Source organism: Lepidochelys kempii, chromosome 3 (assembly GCF_965140265.1).
Source record: "Lepidochelys kempii isolate rLepKem1 chromosome 3, rLepKem1.hap2, whole genome shotgun sequence".
NCBI lineage: Eukaryota > Metazoa > Chordata > Testudines > Cheloniidae > Lepidochelys > Lepidochelys kempii.
The window spans coordinates 3327054-3347496 of NC_133258.1; the positions used below are offsets into that span (position 1 = coordinate 3327054).

The 20443-nt window shown below is 44.0% G+C and overlaps 1 protein-coding gene across 4 annotated transcripts in view; it reads left to right on the forward strand.

Annotated features, from left to right (window-relative positions):
- SELENOI (selenoprotein I) overlaps positions 1 to 20443 on the forward strand; it is a 59940-nt gene that overhangs the window by 11359 nt on the left and 28138 nt on the right. The window contains exon 2 of one of the 4 annotated variants that reach the window (XM_073335510.1): positions 18569 to 18639. The exons of the other annotated variants lie outside the window; for them this stretch is intronic. Within the exon in view, the coding sequence (XP_073191611.1) occupies positions 18573 to 18639 (67 nt within the window). The 5' untranslated portion in view covers positions 18569 to 18572. The remainder of the gene's footprint in view (positions 1 to 18568; positions 18640 to 20443) is intronic. 4 annotated transcript variants of the gene reach the window in all.

Consider the following 20443-nt stretch of genomic DNA (forward strand, 5'->3'; position numbering starts at 1 on the left):
ATTAAATTATAACTAGCCCTAATGGCTGTGACGTTAACCTCTGGTGTAATTACACTGTTGTAGTTCTACTGGCATAACTCCCAATGTAGACGTTCTTATTCCAGAATTAGTGCTTCTTACTGGTTTAGTTTAAGTTGCTAAGAATGTTCACACAGGGATTTATGCTGGTATACCTCGTGGTCTGCTAATACAAATAACAATAGCATGCTGTAAATGATATGTGAGGCTGGTATAAGTGTACAGATAACCTTTTCTGTTTAGACAAGCTCTGAGCATGAAGAAAGTTGGTTCTGCCAAGGAGAGGCACTGGAGCCACAAGCAGCAGCAGTGTGAAATCAGGACATCTGGTCAGTTTTTCTGCTGCTATTTAGAAACCTGTGGGCAGCTGTGAAGCTGTCAAGAATAGTCCATTTCACACTAGTGCTCCTTAGGGATGCTGCGTGGAGCTATGGAATTAGGCACAGCAGTTATTCACAGGGTACTGAGGGAGAGGGGTGGAAACTACCCCCCATGTCTGCAGCAGCCGTTCAGACACCTTCATAACCACGTTCACGTTCATAACCGGAGGATATGAAAGAGGATGCCTCCAAGTAGAGTCCATGCCAAAATCCTTATGCCCTCCCCAGTAGGTGTTTGGGGGGCAGGGTGAAAGCTGGGCTACTCAGCAGAGTCTTGCCCTAGCATCTCCCTGTTGGAGCCCCCACCTTCTTCATTTTACATTTCTGCCTCTGGGCTAGTAGGTTGGGTCCTCCGGCTGTTAGGTGTCTGGTAAATCTTCAAGCCCCACGCATGACGTGCATCTTGTAGAGTGTCTCTGCATTGCTCTGAAAGGGTGAAGGGCTAGCATGAGTTGTGTGCTTGTCATGAGCACTTCCTCTAGCCTATATGCAAGAGACATAAAACAGGGCTGGCTTTGTTTGTCCCTCGCTTTCAGAGCTGGCATTTAGATTCTTGTCGATTTGGGGTTTTGGGAGCTTCTATTGAAGAGGTTAGGTGACGTTCATAATTTAAACAGAAGGATAAACGGGTGAGAGAGTATCCACGTTGGTAGAAGACACACCCTCCTGTCACAGAGGAGCCTTCCTAGCATGGGGTAGCCTTCCAGCTACTTAAGAACTGATGGACTCGGAAGGGAGATCATTTGCTTCTCCTCCAGGAGGAGAATGGATTTAGCATGGCCCTCAGAGTAACAAAGGTATACAATCTTCACTGCAGAGTTTATGCAGGTTGGCTTAGCTCAGGTGTAAGCGGCTGTAGTCGAGTGTGTCCACTCCACTGCATCCATGCTAGTGCTTTACTGGGTCGTGTGAGGCGGTAGGACTTCTGGGGGGATATCCCAAGGTTCTAAGCACTACAGAAACCTGAGCTGCTCTGACTCCTTCTCAATGAATTGTGGGAGAACTTGACTGTCCTTTTGAGCACCCAGGGAGCAGGAGAGATGGAACAATTGGACGGCATTAGCAGGATTTACCAACCCTAGTGTAAGCAATGCTTGGGCTTTAGCCTATATCCCAGTATTTGCTGGCTAGGCAGCCCCACCATGCTCCAGTGAGACATCTGTGTGTGTGGATGGGAGCTGGGCTAGGGGCAACACCCAGAAAGGAGTCAGAGTTAACTTTGCAGCAAAGATATAGCCCTAAAGGGATGCTGGAAAAATGATTGCCACACTTGCAAAAGAATATTTTTTCAATTGTTATTTTATCCAAGGCTAGCAGCTCATGAAGAGTGGGTCTCCTCCTGTACACTCCCTCTGCTGCATAGTTGTTAGTGCATGAGATGCTCTGATCTCATGAAGTGTCCTTCCTCTCATAAGGCATTTAAGTCAGGAAATTACTGTAAGGAATTGGCCCTGTCAGCTTCACATGGAGGTTCCCAGAGGGATGCATTGTAATAGGGAAAATGACCTGTGTTCTGTTGACAGGTACGAGAAATTAGCACTCTGATCACCACACATGTTGAGTTTTTCTGATGGGATTAAAACTACGACAACAGCCTGTGGCTGTTTTGTATCTCTGCTACAATAAATCCCATTATCAATGTTCTCTGCTGACTAGCACTTGGTGCTTGGCTTGCTGGGACTGTTTGAAAAACTACTTCAGCTCATTATAGAAATCTAATTATTGTTTCCAGTCCCTGGCTCAGAAAATGGTTACACAATTAGGCCTTGCCCAGTTGACTTGGCTCAATGTACCACTATACTGTTTTGCTTTTTAGGAGTCTCAAGACTTTGCTTTGTGTAGGATACTTGTAAAGAATGCTGTTTAACTGTTATTTTCCCACACCTCTGCTAATGGAGAATGACTCAGAGTGAGCTGTAGCAGGGTTGGGAGGGGTGAACACACACAGTACAGCCCCAGCCTTGTCTGTACAACAGCATCTCTCTCCTTCAGATAAAGGCATTGCTTGAATTACAAGAGAATCTTCCTGCAGTTCCTGGCTCCTGCTGAAATCTTTCCTTGTGTTTGCTTTGGTAGATTTGTTTAAAAGAAGGTTCTGACTGTTTCCTCTTTGCATAATATAATGAGCTTCTCTTCTCTCATGTGGAATAATCAAGTGTTTTTTTTCTGGTTTTAAAAAAGAATTGACTCTGTGCAGAGGGTGTACTCAGTACTGTACTGTCCCTGCCCATAAGAGCTAATTAAGGCCTTGTCTACAGGGGAAGTTCGATCTAAGCTACACAATTTGGGTTACGTGAATAGTGTAACTCAAATTGACATAGCTTAGATCTACTCTACCGTGGGGTCCACACTACTCAATGTCAACGGGAGATGCTCTCCCACCGACTCCCCCCTATTCCTCTTGATCCAGTGGAGTGCAGGAGTCGACCAGAGAGTGAGCTGCGGTTGATTTAGCAGGTCTTCACTAGACCTGCTAAATCAACTACCGATGCATTGATCGCTGCTCATGATCCCCCAGTAAGTGTAGACATGCCCAAACAGTTCAGTATGTACTGGGAGACTCAGAGGAAAGTCGTGACTTACGGCATCTCCTCTTTCGCCTCTGTCTCTCTTTCCTTCAGCGTTTAAAAACTCTACCCCTGCTAACTGGAGTTGCAGCTAACAAGGGATGTGAAGGGTAACAAGAAGGGTTTCTACAAATATGTTAGCAACAAGAAAAAGGTCAGGGAAAGTGTGGGCCTCTTACTGAATGGGGGAGGCAACCTAGTGACCAGCTTTTTCCACATCAATGAAGTACTTGATGCTTTTTTTGCCTCAGTCTTCACAGACAAGGTCCCAGACTGCTGCACTGGGCAGCACAGTATGGGGAGGAGATGAGCAGCCCTCAGTGGTGAAAGAACAGGTTAAGGACTGTTTAGAAAAGCTGGACATACAGAAGTCCATGGGGCTGAATGCAATGCATCAGAGGGTGCTGAGGGAGTTGGCTGTTGTGATTGCAGAGCCATTGGCCATTATCTCTGAAAACTCATGGCGACCTGGGAAGGTCCCGGATGATTGCCTAGCTTTAAAAAAGGGAAGAAGGAGAATCCAGGGGAACTACAGACCAGTCAGCCTCACCTCAGTCCCTGGAAAAATCATGGAGCAGCTTCTTAAGGAAGCCATTTTGAAGCACTTGGAGAAGAGGGAGGTGATCAGGAACAGTCAGCATGGATTCACCAAGGGCAAGTCATGCCTGACCAACCTGATGGCCTTCTATGATGAGATAACTGGCTCTGTGGATATGGGGAAAACGGTGGACATGATATATCTTGACTTTAGCAAAGCTTTTGATACGGTCTCCGACAGTACTCTTACCGGCAAGTTAAAGAAGTATGGATTGGATGAATGGACTATAAGGTGGATAGAAAGCTGGTTAGATCATTGGGCTCAATGGGTAGTGATCAACGGCTCGATGTCTAGTTGGCAGCTGGTAGCAAGCAGAGTGCCCCAGGGGTTGGTCTTAGTGCCGGTTTTGTTCAACATCTTCATTAATGACCTGGCTGATGGGATGGATTGCACCCTCAGCAAGTTTGCAGATGACACTAAGCTGGGGGAGAGGCTGATACGCTGGAGGGTAAGGATAGAGTCCAGAGTGACCTAGACAAATTATAGAGGATTGGGCCAAAAGAAATCTGCTGAGGTTCAACAAGGACAAGTGCAGAGTGCTGCACTTAGGACGGAAGAATCCCATGCACCGCTACAGACTAGGGACCGAATACCTCGGCAGCAGTTCTGCAGAAAAGGACCTGGGGGTTACAGTGGACGAGAAGCTGGATAGGAGTCAGCAGTGTGCCCTTGTTGCCAAGAAGGCTAATGGCATATTGGGCTGTATTATTAGGAGCGTTGCCAGCAGATCAAGGGAAGTGATTATTCCTCTCTATTTGGCACTGGTGAGGCCACATCTGGAGTATTGCATCCAGTTTTGGGTCCCCCACTACAGAAAGGATGTGGACAAATTGGAGAGAGTCCAGCGGAGGGCAACGAAAATTATCAGGGGGCTAGGGCACATGAATTATGAGGAGAGGCTGAGGGAACTAGGCTTATTTAGTCTGCAGAAGAGAAGAGTGAGGGGGGATTTGATAGCAGCCTTCAGTACCTGAAGGGGGTTCCAAAGAGGATGGAGCTCGGCTGGTCTCAGTTGTGGCAGATGACAGAACAAGGAGCAATGGTCTCAAGTTGCAGTGGGGGAGGTCTAGGTTGGATATTAGGAAAAACTTTTTCACTAGGAGGGTGGTGAAGCACTGGAATGGGTTACCTAGGGAGGTGGTGGGATTTCTATCCTTAGAGGATTTTAAGGCCTGGCTTGCCAAAGCCCTGGCTGGGATGATTTAGTTGGGCTTTGAGCAGGGGGTTGGACTAGATGACCTCCTGAGGTCTTTTCCAACCCTAATCTTCTATGATTCTGTGCTATCCTGACATGCACAACTCCTTGTTCAGGCCTTAATCATCTCCCTCCTCAGCTATTACAGTCTCTTTCTCTTGGGTCTTGCTAAAACACTCTTGCTTCAACAGTGTCATTCTCTTCCCCTTGCCCTTTTGTTTCTTATTTTTCTACACATCAAGTTCAGGCTTCTAATTCGTTCTTTCAGGGTACCCCATTTTGCAGCCCTTGCCTCCATTTCTGACCTGGTCTCATTTCATGTTCTTCCCTCATCCCCACACCCTGCAGGACCCACTCTAACAGTTGTGCTAACCTCTGTGCCCCTTTTGTAGCCTTCTGTCTGAGACATCTCTTGTTCTTATTCCATGCTTCTTCCTGTGCAGGATATGTTTTCTGAAATCTGTCAGTTTTCCACCTCTGCCTCATTCAGATGGCTACTAAAACCATAATTCTGCAGCATCACCAATACAAATATTTGCATTAAATATATATTGAGGAGGGAACAGCAAGCCATCAAAACACATAAATTTGTTAGTCTCTAAGGTGCCACAAGTACTCCTTTTCTTTTTGCGAATACAGACTAACACGGCTGCTACTCTGAAACCTACCTAATATGAGTTACTGAGACCATCTTTCTTTCATTCCCCTATGTCCCCTGCTGAGGTCTGATTATACCCCTGCCTGGCTGTTATGTTCATCACTTAGACTGTAAGCATCCTGGGGCTGGGACCAGTCATATACACTTTCTATAATGTGTCCAGCACGCATGAGGATGCCACAAAATAATTAAAACTAATGCTTAAGGATGGTGTGTGGCTTTTTTTGGGGGGGGGGTAAACTATTATTTCAAAGCACGAAATTATTTGGGCCATCTTGATTATCACTACAAAATTTTTTTTTCTCCTGCTGATAATAGCTCATCTTAATTAGCCTCTTACTCCACCTTTTCATGTTTTGTGTGTGTGTGTGTATTTATTTATTTATTTGGGCATAAGCTTCCGGGGGCTACAGCACACTTCATCGGATGCATAGAATGCAATATTGCAATGTAATATTCTTACTATATGTTCCATTCTATGCATCCGATGAAGTGGGCTGTAACCCCTGGAAGCTTATGCCCAAATAAATTTGTTAGTCTCTAAGGTGCCACAAGTACTCTTCATTCTTTTAGTTTATAAATAGTTATAATAAAACCCCCCAACTTTTGATGTTTTTATCCTGTTTTTTTTTTAAAAAAAAAAGATTTGTGATACATGCCCCAGGGAATCCTGATCCCAGACAGAAACTCTGAGGCCATAGTTAGTCTATTCCAGATTGCTTCTGTACAAAGGACTAAGGAGAAAACATTTTAGTTTAAGATTGGGATGAATCAAGAGGATGCAGCTGCATTTTACAAGTGCCTGTAAATCCAATTTACAGGTAAAGTAAACCAGCTAGAAGAGCCACGCCAAGACAAACAAGCCCATTTGCTCCATGTCCACATGGAAGTGGTGAGTTGGAAGCAACTTAGTACTTGTGCTTTTAAAGCTGGTACTTATTAACTTGGCCTTGTTTTCCCCTTTGCGCACTTTTTGTGCCATCAAAAAATAAGTTTACCACTTATCAATGATCTGCATCTCTTGTTCACCAGGGAAGGACTTACCAGTTCTGCTTCAACGTGAGTAGCACAGCACTGATAGTCCCTCATGAGTGTGATCTCCCAGCAGAGAGCACTGCGTGCAGGGAGGTTATTTTGGTGCGGGAGAGGGGAAGAAAGGCAACAGACTGGAAAGTAATAGTGTCTCCAGCCTGCCTGTCAGTGGCACAGCTTAGCCCTGCTGTGTCAAACCACCTTCCTTCTCCCCCCCCCCCCGCCCCAACCTATTTTAAACAAAGTACCTACTGAATGGTGTTGAAGTGCCTTGCAACATGGGACACCTTGAAGAAGAATTTTAGGATAAATGCACCACAAAACCAGTGAAATCCCTGAGATACATCAACGATCTTTTCGTTCTCTGGACAGACGACTTAAACTCCCTCACAGATTTCTACCACTACATCCACCACCTGATCTGGTGGGTAGTGTAGACATACCCTTAGACACAGCTGCTTGTAAACTTATTTTAACCCACCTGCTAAAATAATGTAATTTTGTTTTAATCTCCACTTTGTAACAAGGTTCCATTGGGGCTTCTTTACTAACATTTATAATGCTCTGCCTCTGCTAATAAATGTCCAACATGCAATTTTGGAGGTACACCTCTATGAAAGAGTTAATGCCTTCAAGTACAGACTGCATTCTCCAGTTCCTGTTTAGAGGAGAAGGAAATATACTAAACTTTGTGAATTTATCTCAAATGGGCTTTGGGAATTAACTAATGACCAGTAAATAAGTGGAAAATTGTTTCTCTGAGGCACCATTGTTTTACCTCTGAATACTGATTTTCTCCTTCAGTGGGAAGTGGTTCAGAGCAGTGTTGTGAATATACTCTGTTCTAAGGAAAAGTTCCGTTTGTTCTTGCCGCTAGAAAATTGGCTTTGAGGTGAGGATTTTTTTCATAAGTAAAGTTATTAATGGTACCGCTAACCTTTTCCTGGTGATGCAGGTTTGTGAAGTTAGGGGACGTAATATTCAGATTAGATGTAAATGGGGAAGGAATAGCTTGGGCAGAACTACTTCACATTATTGGCAATATAATCACTAGTCTTGTGATTATCAGAATGCATTATCTGAGGTGTGGCCTACACTACATGGTTAGGTTGACATAAGGCAGATTATGTTGGCCTAACTATGTCAGTGTACACACTACAGCCTTGCTCCCACAGATAAGTGCCCTACTCCCCAGAGGTGCAGGGGCTTATGGCGGTGTAGTTAGGGGGACGCAGTGCCCGTGTAGATCCTGCATGCCTTACATCTGCTGTTGGCGGTCTTGTCAAGTTCAGGGCTCTGCTGGAGCCCTGAAATTGACAAGAAAGTCTAGCTCACCAACTAGGCTGCTGCTAGGGACCCCAGCTTCACGCTCCCCAGTGGGAGCCCTGCTGCACTGAGGCTCCCGTTTTTAAAAAACAAACACACACACAAAAACAGGTAACATACAGTCCAGTTTTCAAAGACAGTCTCTAATTCTGGGTGCCCAGCTTCAGACACTTAGGGTCTGATCTCTGGGGATACTAAACACCACAGCTCCATTTGAAGCCACGGGGAGCTACAGATGCTTACCACCTTTGAAAACCAGGCTCCTTCCCTCCCCCTTGTTTGCTGCGGGGAGCCCCTCACTAGTTGGTGGAAACGCTCTGGTGAGGACGTGTACCACTATCAGAATGAGGGTAGTCTGGACGTAAGCCACTGCCATAATTACTGTGGTGGCTGTAAATTGACCTAACATAGGTTGATTTGAGGTGGTAGTGTAGATATGCCCCAGAGTGACTTGTAACTGAATTCCTTCAGAGCAGCATTGGTTTTCTAGACATGGAAGCCATCCATAGAATCTGGACTATAAATCTCTATATCTTCCTACTCAAATACACAATCAGCTCCTCCTGAGATGTCCCTGTTGTGTGACGAAAAGAAGTGCTGTATGAGCCCTTCACTTCTCATTGTGAGCTAAAAACAGCAGTCAGTTAGGAATCCTGTACAGAGCTTGTTCTTGGCAGCTGAAACGCTGTCCATTGTCCTGTTAGCATGTGTTAAGTCAGTGAATGTGGGTTAGAGCATTTCACAAAAGGAAAAACACTACATCACTTGGGGACGTGGTTCAGCTTTTCCTCAGGTGCTTGTGAGCTGAGTTGATTCCTGGGATTTTGAAAATTTAGTTGTCTTCCTGTGTCAAATTGGAAGAATAACTTCTGATACTGTTTGTAACATAAGTGGCCCAGATGGGGTAATTTTTAAAAAACCACTTGAGACCAATAATTCTTTGACTTTTATTGTGCAAGTAATGAACATTGATAGGTGCTGACACACAATTTAAATGCACACTGACTTGCCTTGAAATGACTGAATTCTTCATCTTTAAAAACTTCTCCCTTCCTCTCTGAAGAAACTTTAAAGTTATAGGCTACCAATAAAAGTGGTGATTTCAAGTGTGCATTACCTTGAATGCACCTTCAAGGTGCATTACCTTGAAACTGGCCCAATGGTCCCTAATTCATTTGGTGGTGTGTCTGTACAGTCCAATTTAGGTTGTAGGCCCTTCAGGAAGGAATAGTCTTCCTCAGTATTGTAAGTGATCCCATTGCAGGTATTACTGTTTGTTGTAGAAGTCTCACTTAAGCTAAATTGATAGCAGATACTCTTAAACTGATTTTAAGAATGTCTGTCCAAAGGAGTTGCACCAGTTTCAATTGGTTTCTAAATTGATTTAGTTTAATCAGTACAATGTTTGTGTCTAGACGAGGCCTAAGTATCTGTGTCTCATTCCTGCTCAGAGTAATGGCCTGATCACCAGAGATCCTCACTGGCACATCCAGCAGGCCTGCAAAACTGAGCCAAGTAGTAAAAAGCTCTTATCCCAGGGCTTGGATATTATAGTACCTTAGAAATCCTAAAATAGATTCCTTGCCTTCCCAGCCACGACTGTCCTATAATGCATCCGATGAAGTGAGCTGTAGCTCACGAAAGCTTATGCTCAAATAAATTTGTTAGTCTCTAAGGTGTCACAAGTCCTCCTTTTCTTTTTGCGAATACAGACTAGCACGGCTGCTACTCTGAAACCTGTCCTATAAGAATCTGCTGTATGTATGGGCAGGTGTACCTGATTTACAAACCATTAACCCCATCTTGTTAAATCTGGTTTGAAAAAAAGAAATTGTACCTGCAGAGTTGTCCACAACATTTGCACTAACCTGTTGAGGATTGGGGCAAGTTTTTTTTTCTTTTTCTTCAAAAGGGCCTTAACTTTGCAGAGCAAGCAATGGTAAGTGAGAAGGTGGTGGCAGCCATACAACAATTAAATATTGTAAGCACTCTGCTTTGTCTTGTATTGACAGGCTCACTCTCGGAATGTTTCTTCTTGAGAGAGAGAGAGAGAGAGCACTCCAGATTCTCTTTTAGGCTGGCTACTGTAGCATTTTTGGGAAATCTACCAACAGTGGGAGCACTAGTGTAGAAACAGGTAGGGTTAGAGGACTGTGTAGGGTTAGAGGATTGAGACCGTGCTGTGTCTACATTGTCGCTACCACCAGTAGGGCTGTGCTGGGGTAGATATCCCCCCAAAATGCTAGAGTATCAAAGGCCCTATTGTTCTTTTCCCTTTTGGTATGCTGCTGGAAGAAAGTGAAATGAACCAATGGTTGTGGTAAGTTCCACCATGGTGTGTGCATTGCAGGCATTGCAATGGAGTGGCAAGGAGAGACAAACTCAGAATGGGCAGTTTTAATATGAAAAGCGATTCTGTAAAAATGTCACTGAATTGCATTTTTGTTCTGATTTATAGTTTACTGTGATACAAATTTTATTTTATTTTTTTTAACTGCTAATCCTGGAAACACAGCCCGGGATCTTAGAGTCCTGCAGGCTCTTCCTTTTCATGAATACCTGTAACAAAAGGTGGCTGAGCCAAATTATGTTCTCATCGACACCTTTGCAGCCCCTCTGCCTTTTGTGGGTTTGCACAGGGGTAGCGGATTGGAACTTAGTCAATTCTGATGCACAAGAAGAAGCTGAATTATATTCCTTCTCTTAGCTGTGTTGGGTCTGCAGGACTAACAGGAGTGTAAAGCAGTGAAAACTTTAATTGCTAAGATCAGTCAAGATGATGGAATATATGCAGGAAGCAAACCTGTTCAGTCAAACGTTGAGTTTTAGCTTTGAACTCCACTTGAAAGTAGTAGTTTCCCAATCCATTTTTAGTTCCATGTAGACTTTCAAAGATAATGTTCCTATAAGTTGGATCAGTGGTTCTCAATCAGGGGTACGCATACTCTGTGGGTACGCAGAGGTCTTCCAGGGGTACATCAACTCATCTAGATTTTGCCTAGTTTTACAACAGGCTACACAAAAAGCACTAGCAAAGTCAATACAAACTGAAATTTCATGTAGACAGTGATTTGTTTGTTTGAAATGTAAGTACAATATTTATATTACAATTGATTTATAATTATATGGTAAAAATGAGAAAGTAACCAATTTTTTAGTAGTAGTGTGCTGTGACGCTTCTGTATTTTTGTCTGATTTTGTAAGCAAATAGTTTTTAAGTGAGGTGAAACTTGGGGTCTGCAAGAGAAATCAGACTCCTGAAAGAGGTACAGTAGTCTGGAAAGGTTGAGAGCCACTGTGTTAGATTATTAGTGAAGCTACTATAACGCAAAAGAGTACAAGTGTATGAACTGTGGAACAGGAGTGAGTTGGTGCTTTTACCAAAGCAAGGCCTTCCCTTTGTTTCTTAATGTAAGAACAATCTGTAGTTTGTAAAACTCTCCTTGCTCTAGTATGTGAAATACGTATTTCTGTACAGGTAGAGCTAGGGTCAGCTGGTTTGTCTGTGACATTCTATTTCTATGCCACTTTTGTGTGCAACAATTATAAATAGATGAGAGTTTTGGTGTCGTTTCACTGGTGCTTCACATTGTGGGCCCAGTCTACAGCTTCACTGCTTGTGGGAGGGCTACATTCAGTTAAGATGCCTGCAGAATCAGTATGCAGCTCATAGGTGTCTGATGTAAACACTACTTCTGCTGCACAAAACATGCCTCCCCTCTCTGACATACAATGGCAAAACGTAATTGGCTAGTGTGTATGAGATGCAGTATCTCCTGTTTTCAGTCAGGGCGAGTCTCAGTGGATAGTTTGAAGGATAAATTAATGGGTATTAGAGTAGCAGCCATGTTAGTCTGTATCTGCAAAAAGAAAAGGAGGACTGTTGGCACCTTAGAGAGGAACAAATTTATTTGAGCATAAGCTTTCGTGAGCTACAGCTCACTTCATCGGATGCATTCAGTGGAAAATACAGTGGGGAGATCTATATACACAGAGAATGTGAAACAATGCGTGTTACCATACACACTGTAAGGAGAGTGATCAGGTAAGGTGAGCTATTACCAGCAGGAGGGGGGGTGGGGAAGACCTTTTGTAGTGATAATCAAGGTGGGCCATTTCCAGCAGTTGACAAATTGCTGCTTCATAGGTGGGCTGCATTTCAGTCATTAGTGCAGTGATTATACCAACTACAGGAATCTAAAAATGCCTCTCTAATCTCCATGGTAATTATTAGGTTTTGTGACTGTTTTGAGTATTAATGTGCAGAAGGATCCAATTGCATGAAAGGTGCTATATTAAAACAGAATCACGATTACAAATATTTGTATGCTTGGAGTGAGAGTTTGCTGTGTGCGTGAGCTACTTGCCTTATATTTTACCCACCACTCATTTGCCCTGCCCTTGAAAGATGCTGGTGAACCATTGTCATAACTGGTGCTACTCATAATCTACAGAGCAGTACTTTGAAAGAGCAGGACTCTGAGGAGTGTAATTTGTGTTTGTTGCATATTAGTTTTTTGCACGTGGGCCCGGTGGTGTTGGAGGTCCTACTAACTTCCATCAAGAAGTAGCAGGATTGAAGTGACGGAATAGCAAGATTTTTAACAAGAGAAGAAGCTGGAATCTGAATCTTTTGGGCCTTAACAATTCTAAGAAAAAAATGGTGCTGGATTTAAACCTGCCACTCTTCATTTGCTTCACCGGTTATCAGGAGACACTGGAGCCAAGGAAGGCGATGCCTGAGACAGGCTGGCCAGATTACCCAATTGGAATACTTTTGTCAGTTAAGAATTATGTGCTAAACTGTAAGACGAAACGGTCTACTCTGGGATTGCAAAAGAAACGGGGTTTAAATCTATGTGCCAGAAGAGCATGCTGTGTACTGTAGCTGTGTTCCAGATGTATCCTCCCAACGGCCCGCTTTCATTCAGAGTAGCTTGCAGTATGGAGTTAAGGTTACTTGTAAACCATGAATTGTGGCGTCTGCTCCCTAGAGGTCCATCTGACTTTATGAATGGGGGGTAGCTCTTAAGTCTTCATCCTGGTGGAGATGTTAATTTACCAGAATGATATCTCAGTGCTTGGAAATGTGATCTCCAAAAAGCAACTTTACACACGCAGCCTGGCCTGGAGGCCTGATGATGTGAGTTCTTCCAGCCAAGAAAGATTGGATGAGGGCTCCTTCAAGCCATGGCTACTCACTCAACTAGACAAATTGTGTGCAGGTCGTTTACCTGGATCATCTGGTCCCTCCTAGTATCTGCCTGTGGCACATAATAATTTAGCGACCCGTAGGCTATAATACTTTGGTCTAACTTTGCTTGTTGGGTTTAGTGTGCGGGTGCTGGGTGGCATTAGTGGCCTGTGATCTATGGGCAGTCAGATGAGATGAACTGTTGGTCCCTTCTAAGTAGCTTATAACATGTGTTAGGGAGGTTGTCAGTGTGCCGAGACTAGCGCGTAGGCATTGCTGTAAATTTCCCACAGTGAGGAGAAGGAAGTCGTGTGTCAAAACACAGGCCTGGAATCCAGGAGTTCTGGGTTCTGTTCCCAGCTTGCAAACTGATTTCCTGTGTGACTTAGGGCAGGTTTGCTTATCACTGCTAGTTTCCCTGTCTGGAAAATGGAGATAATATTTGCCCCACCACTAGGGCTTTGAGATTTCATTGAAACTTGTAAAACACTTTGGGATCCTTTGGCTAAAAGGTGGCAGAGAAGTGTATGTAGTTGAAGCTGTCTAGAAAATTTTTCTACCTAGGGTGTGTCTCTTTTTGTCCCAAACTGTTTAGTTGCTTTCTAATTCCAAGTGGTTATGGGGATAATGAGATTGTTTGAATCTCTGTCTCCTTCTCTCCCCCCCGCCATCAGTTTAAATCTCATTCTCTCTTAAACCACTTGGAATTCCGTGCTTTAAAATTACAGTAAGATGGGTGCTGAAACTCCTAGTAGTATAAGGAGATGAGATTTATGTTAGGGGGCTATTCCTTCACCCATTTACTTCCCTGGTCCTCCTTGCATGAACAGAGAGCAACAATACCCGAAGTCCAAAGATGCAAACAATTTGATGTTTATTGGGGTGAACTTCCAGCAAGCATGATTCCAATTTCCTTCCTTAGTGTCCCCCTTCCCAGCTCTGACACCACAGAGCCTTACACCTGTGTCCCTGTTTCCATTCCCCCCCTTAGCAAAACATGATTCCATTTCCCTAACCCCATTCCCTGTTCCCATTTCCCCCACCCACACACCTATTTCCTGATTGACTGCAGACTATATAGTAAAACTTGAGTTCTGCTTAGCTATACCTTAACCAATCATTTTACTGAAATTTAACTAACCAATCCTAACATATTGTAACATGATTATTTAACCAATTATATCCCACCACCTTAATTAGTTTACACCCAGCAAAATTAATTATACAGCAAACAGAAACAATCACAGAACCAGACAGATTATGCAGGCAAACAATAGGGAAATGGGGACTACAGCGATAGAACAACAAAGATATTCTATTGTAAGGAGAGTGGTCAGTTTGGATGAGCTATTACCAGCAGGAGAGTGAGTTTGTGTGTGTGTGTGTGGGTGGGGGGGGAACCTGGATTTGTGCTGGAAATGGCCCACCTTGATTTTCATACACATCGTAAGGAGAGTGATCACTTTAGATAAGCTATTACCAGCAGGAGAGTGGGATGGGAGGAGGTATTGTTTCATGGTCTCTGTGTATATAATGTCTTCTGCAGTTTCCCCAGTATGCATCCGATGAAGTGAGCTGTAGCTCACGAAAGCTGATACTCAAATAAATTAGTTAGCCTCTAAGGTGCCACAAGTACTCCTTTTCTTTTTTCGAATACAACTAACACGGCTGTTACTCTGAAAGAAATGAGGATTTCACATCCCAGCTATTGATAAGTGAGTTCTTGCCAGACAGGATGCTATCAAACTAAATTTCCTTTTACATCTTCTAGGCACTTCCCTTTCTCTGGAGGTGATAGGCATTATCAGGACAGGATTGTATCCTAACAGCCCAATAGCACCTTATTTCAATGTGACTAGTTTGGAATGGGAGGTGACCATTTGCTTCCCAGCTTATGGCTGCCTCTGCTGCTTAGCCAAAGGCCTTAGCCTAAGCACAGGGCCTCAGACTGTCACAGGGAGAGAAGGCCCTTACACCGACAGACAGTGATTTTGATTCTTTCTTTTATACCTCTAGAACTAGCCAAGTGAGAAGAATACACCTACATTCTTAGAGGCTGGGTCTTTACAGACAGGCCTGAATATCTATATCCGAACAATTTAAACCATCAGAGTTTAAGATTTTAATGCTGTGGCACAACTTTGCGAATTGTCTGGGGTCGTTGATAGCTATGGGCTTGGGGAAGTAAATACAGTATATCAGTTTGCTGAAAGCCACAGCTGTGTCCATCACAGAATGCAGAATAATCTGTCGTTGGGGTATGCAGCAACAATATTAAAGAAAAATAAATAGAAAATGGGATATTGAAATCTCCAAATAAAGAACTGGAGTCAGCTCTTATTTTAACATACTTTACATAGAAATAAATTATAATAGACAAGGTAGATGGATTTTCGCCCACCTGTTTGAGAAGGATCGTTTTCCAGTCTAATATTAAGGCCCTTTCTGCCTTCTCAGATTCCTGTTCTGTTAATCCTGGTATTTGCTCCCTCTCTTACAAGAGGCTTATGTAGGTTTGATTTGCGCCTCTTGTCACAAACTACCTTATTCGGGTGCACAAGCACGTTATCCCAAAACAAGTTTGTCTGGGCATGCCAGCATCTAATGAAAGAATAATTCTATTAGTTTTAGAGTAACAGCCGTGTTAGTCTGTATTCGGAAAAAGAAAAGGAGTACTTGTGGCACCTTAGAGACTAACCAATTTATTTGAGCATGAGCTTTCGTGAGCTACAGCTCACTTCATCGGATGCATACCGTGGAAACTGCAGAAGACATTATATACACACAGAGACCATGAAACAATACCTCCTCACACTCCACTGTCCTGCTGGTAATAGCTTATCTAAAGTGATCATCAAGTTGGGCCATTTCCAGCACAAATCCAGGTTTTCTCACCCTCCAACCCCCCCACACAAACTCACTCTCCTGCTGGTAATAGCCCATCCAAGGTGACAACTCTCTTCACAATGTGTATGATAGTCAAGGTGGGCCATTTCCTGCACAAATCCCGGTTCTCTCACTCCCTCACCCCCCTCCAAAAACCACACACACAAACTCACTCTCCTGCTGGTAATAACTTATCCAAAGAGACCACTCTCCCTACAATGTGCATGATAATCAAGGTGGGCCAGTTCCAGCACAAATCCAGGTTTTCTCACCCCTCCCACCCCCATACACACACAAACTCACTCTCCTGCTGGTAATAGCTTAATGGCATAACTTTACATTAACATATGCTCTGACGAATTCTGCATCTTTTCATAGACAGGTTAGTGTAAGACTTCTCATGGGTTGTCTGAGTCTCATCGCTGCAGAGTGCTGGGAGCATGGAAGAGACTGTATTATTTCGAAGCCATATCTGACACTTTGGTGTCTTGTCTCTGCCTCAGTTACTTCCAGTGATTCCCTGTCATCATCTTGTCCTTCATAACCTCCGCTTGTGTGTTCCTAGACTGTGTTCTCTCCTTGTGGAATACATTTTAATCAGGGAGTGAAAATAAATATCTTCTCCTGGTCAATAACTTGTGGGCTGGAGGTTCGAGACTGTCTTGTTTTGATGTCTGTAGCTGCCTTCTCTTTTCCTTGTTCCCCTCTATTTCTAAAAAGAAGGCAAATGGACATGGCTATTGTCTTCATTTGCAAATGCAGTAAAAGAGATCACTTAGAGTGGATGGCTTTTAGAAAGTGACTTTTCTTTGGTTGTAGTTGGAGAGGGGAGCTTTCCTTCGGGAGGGGGTAATTACCAGATGTGCTTGGTGTGTCCTGGGGGCACTTCACCGGGACGAAGCACATGGAATTATGAGCGGAACAATGAAATGACAGCCAAGTCACGCACTCTTCAGCACTAAGTAAGTCAGCCTAGGCATTTATATCCTCTGAATTTTTTCTTGGGATTGTATCAAAACGTCACCTTGGAGGAAGGACTTTACACAGGATAATCTTTGTACCTTTGTGCTGGATAATAGTTCTGTTTATGAGGTAGAGAGCAGATAATGTGCACCGTTATTTAGAATTAGATAGTGTCTGGCTTACTGATTTGTAAAGGAAGCATTTCCAGAGGATTTGAAAATTCCACTGGCCCCAGGAGAGTAGGGATTTTTCTAAAGAGAATACTAGCAACCTCTGCAGAACCTAAGCTTTAATTAAAGTTAAGTACACTTGAGGACCATGTCTCCTCATGTCCAAGCACTATCCTGCACTGATTAAAGAAGTGAGCATTGGGTGCTTTCACTGTGCTTGTTTCATTTCTGGAACTGTGCAGATTTCAACTCCAAAAGAAATGAGTCAGACCTTAGATATCTGGGTTTCAGGCAATTCATGACATCCCTGTCTTCAGGTAGCCTCTGTTAGAAGCTGCTGGGGTGAAGCCAGGTGGAAGCCATGGTGTCTGACCACAGCACACACAATTATTTCTCTTCATAAATCCTGCAGCCTCATAAAACTTCTTTCTCATGTGCCTGGGGTGAGTAGATGGGGTCTTGTTTAGACTGACATGGAAAACAATAGTTCTTGATCATGATGGTGGACGTGGAAGAGTGGCTTTTGTGCCTTTGCTTGTGTGGGACATTATCAGTGCCTGTCAAGTGAGAATTTCTGCTCCATTTATAATTCCTGGTTCTATGCCAACTTTGGTGTTGGCACACTTGGCTTTTTACAGTGTGCTGCACCAATAATAGCCTAAGGAAATTGAAGGGTTTGGTTCTTATACACTGTAGACCCATGGGGAAAGAATTGTAAATGTAGCCCATCTATACTGACTGCCTTCACACAGGTTTCCTTGTTGTATGTCTGGCTGAATACTAATACTGCACAGTACCTTATTTATGTTAACCCAGGCCAAGATTTTCAAGACCTACTAGTGTCTTGAGAGTGCAATTTGAGACACATTTAAGGGGCCTAATTTTCAGGGAGAGGGTGTTGTAAGATGTCTCAATTTGTGCATTAAGAAGTTCTAGTCAACTTTAAAAATAGTAAAGGAGGACTTGTGGCACCTTAGAGACTAACCAATTTATTAGAGCATAAGCTTTCGTGAGCTACAGCTCACTTCTTCAGATGCATACCTGCTGCGATATGCATCTGAAGAAGTGAGCTGTAGCTCACGAAAGCTTATGCTCTAATAAATTGGTTAGTCTCTAAGGTGCCACAAGTCCTCCTTTTCTTTTTGCGAATACAGACTAACACGGCTGTTACTCTGAAACCTTTAAAAATAGTGTCCCTCTGCCTAGGAATTACCCTGCAGTAAACGGCTGATCTTTTACTAAGAGGACAGAAGCTACCCAGTGAATTGCTATTTAATGTATAATTTTTATATCCTCTGCATGGTTGTAATGAATGCACTGTCCAGTTGCCTAGAGCTCAGGGTCCTAACTATTGGGTGCCATATGACATTTTCTCTGTTTCCTCTGTTCTTTCGGACTGCAACACATAAGCTAGATCTGTTCATTGTTCTGAGACAGATTATAGGTGTGGTATTTTTTGTTGAGGGTTTTTTTTTTTTTTTTTTTTTTTTGACAACTGGTACAACTTCTAGCAAGTATACCCATATCCCTCCTCCTCCTCCCCCCCCCCCGTTTTTTGCAATGTCATATTTCTCTTCGTAGATATATGGCAGTCTCTAATACATCAACCAGAAGAACAATCCAGTCTTGTACAAGTCCTGTCACTGAAGGAGGTAACTTTGTTTTAGATTTAAGGCATGTCTGTGGTCTTAACAGATCTAAAACTGCTTTGTTTAGACTACGTTCTTTTTGGGACAGGGCTGTGTCAGTATTTTAACTTACCGCTCCAAGCACATCATCAGCACTCAAATAGTTGTATACTAATAACTAATCTACTAAATGCTCAACATCTTGGCCTCCAATCTCTCACTACTGGGGGAATTTTGCGCTACTGCGCGTGCGTGTATGTAATGAGCCCTGCAGTTTTCTAATTTATTGGGCAGAAAAAAGCTTCTGGCCAAATGTTGCTTGCAGTTCCGCCTTTTGCCCACCAGAGAGCGCTGTGGCGCAAGAACAGCAGTAGCTCCCTGTCACTGAGGGAAGAGGGAGAGCTGCCTTCGCAGCAGGTGTCAGGCCAGGTCAGCAGACAGGGGCTGGGGTGATGGGTATGGGTGGGTGGGTGTGCGTGTGTCAGACAGGGGCTCACAGACACATGGGGGTAGGGGTGCAGAGCTACATAGGGACAGGGCAGTGGCTGGTTGAGGGCACAGACACACATGGGAGCAGGGGCAGATGTGCTTGTTTGAATGGGAGAGGCTAGGGGTCAGCCAGGGTCTGCATGGGGGAAGCTCTAGTGTGGCTAATTTTCACACTTCCAGCTCGAGTGTAGACATATATCCCAAGTGTTTGTACAGTGCCTAGCACACCAGGGTCCTGGTCTGTGAAAGGGGTTCCTGGGTGCTATTGCAATACAAATAGTAATAATTATTCACTTTGCCTGTGGATGAGACACAATGAACTTCCACTCATGTCCCCCCACTTGTCGGCCATAATCAGGAGAGAGCAGGATTCTGTGTAGGAACTTGAAACTAATATTCATAGAAGCAAACCCCACAGGGCTAGAAGGGATTGCAAAGGTTATCTAGTCCGACACCACCACCACCCCCCCCCCCCCCGGCTAACATGCAGGATTTGTTGTGTCTAAACCATCCAAGGCAGATGCTCTCCAGCCTCCTTCTGAAAACCTCCAGCGAAGAAGCTTCCACAGCCTCCCAAGGCGTCTGCTCCGTTGTCCTACTGTTCTTACAGTGAGGAAGCTTTTCCTGACATTTACTCTAAATCTGCCATGCTGAAGTTTGAACCCACTGCCTCTTGTCCTGCCCTCTGTGGCAAAAGAACAATTTTTCTCCATCTTTCTTATGGCAGCCTGTCAAATATCTGAAGACCACTATCATGCCTCTCTCCCCCCCCCCCCCATCTCCTCTTTTCCAAACTAAACATACCCCACTTCCTTCAGCCTTTGCTCATACGGCTTGTGTTCCATCCCTTTGATCATCTTTGTCGCTCACCTCTGGGTCCTTTCCAGTTTCTTCAACCTTTCCATACAGCGGTCACCAAAATTGGACACAGTCCTCCAGCTAAGGCCGAATCCGCATCCAGCAGAGGGGTGATGTATGTGCTGCTCCAGTAGCTTCCCAGCTGTCGCGCTCAGGCTGACTGGCCTGTACTCCCCCAGCTCCTCCTCTTCCCCTTTTTGAAGACGGGCACCGTGTTAGCCCTTCTCCAGTATTCCGGGGCCTCACCTGCACGTAAGGGAATCATCCAGCGATCCATCCCCTGTCGCCCATTCCCATTCTGGCAGACAGAGGCTAGGGACACCATCGCTGCCCATCCCGGCTAATCGCCGTTGTTGGGCCTATCCTCCATGAATTTATCTAGTTCTTTTTTGAACCCTGGTATGGTCTTGGCCTTCACAACCTCCTCTGGCAAGGAGTTCCACAGGTTGACCATTCGTTGTGTGAGGAAATACTTCCTTTT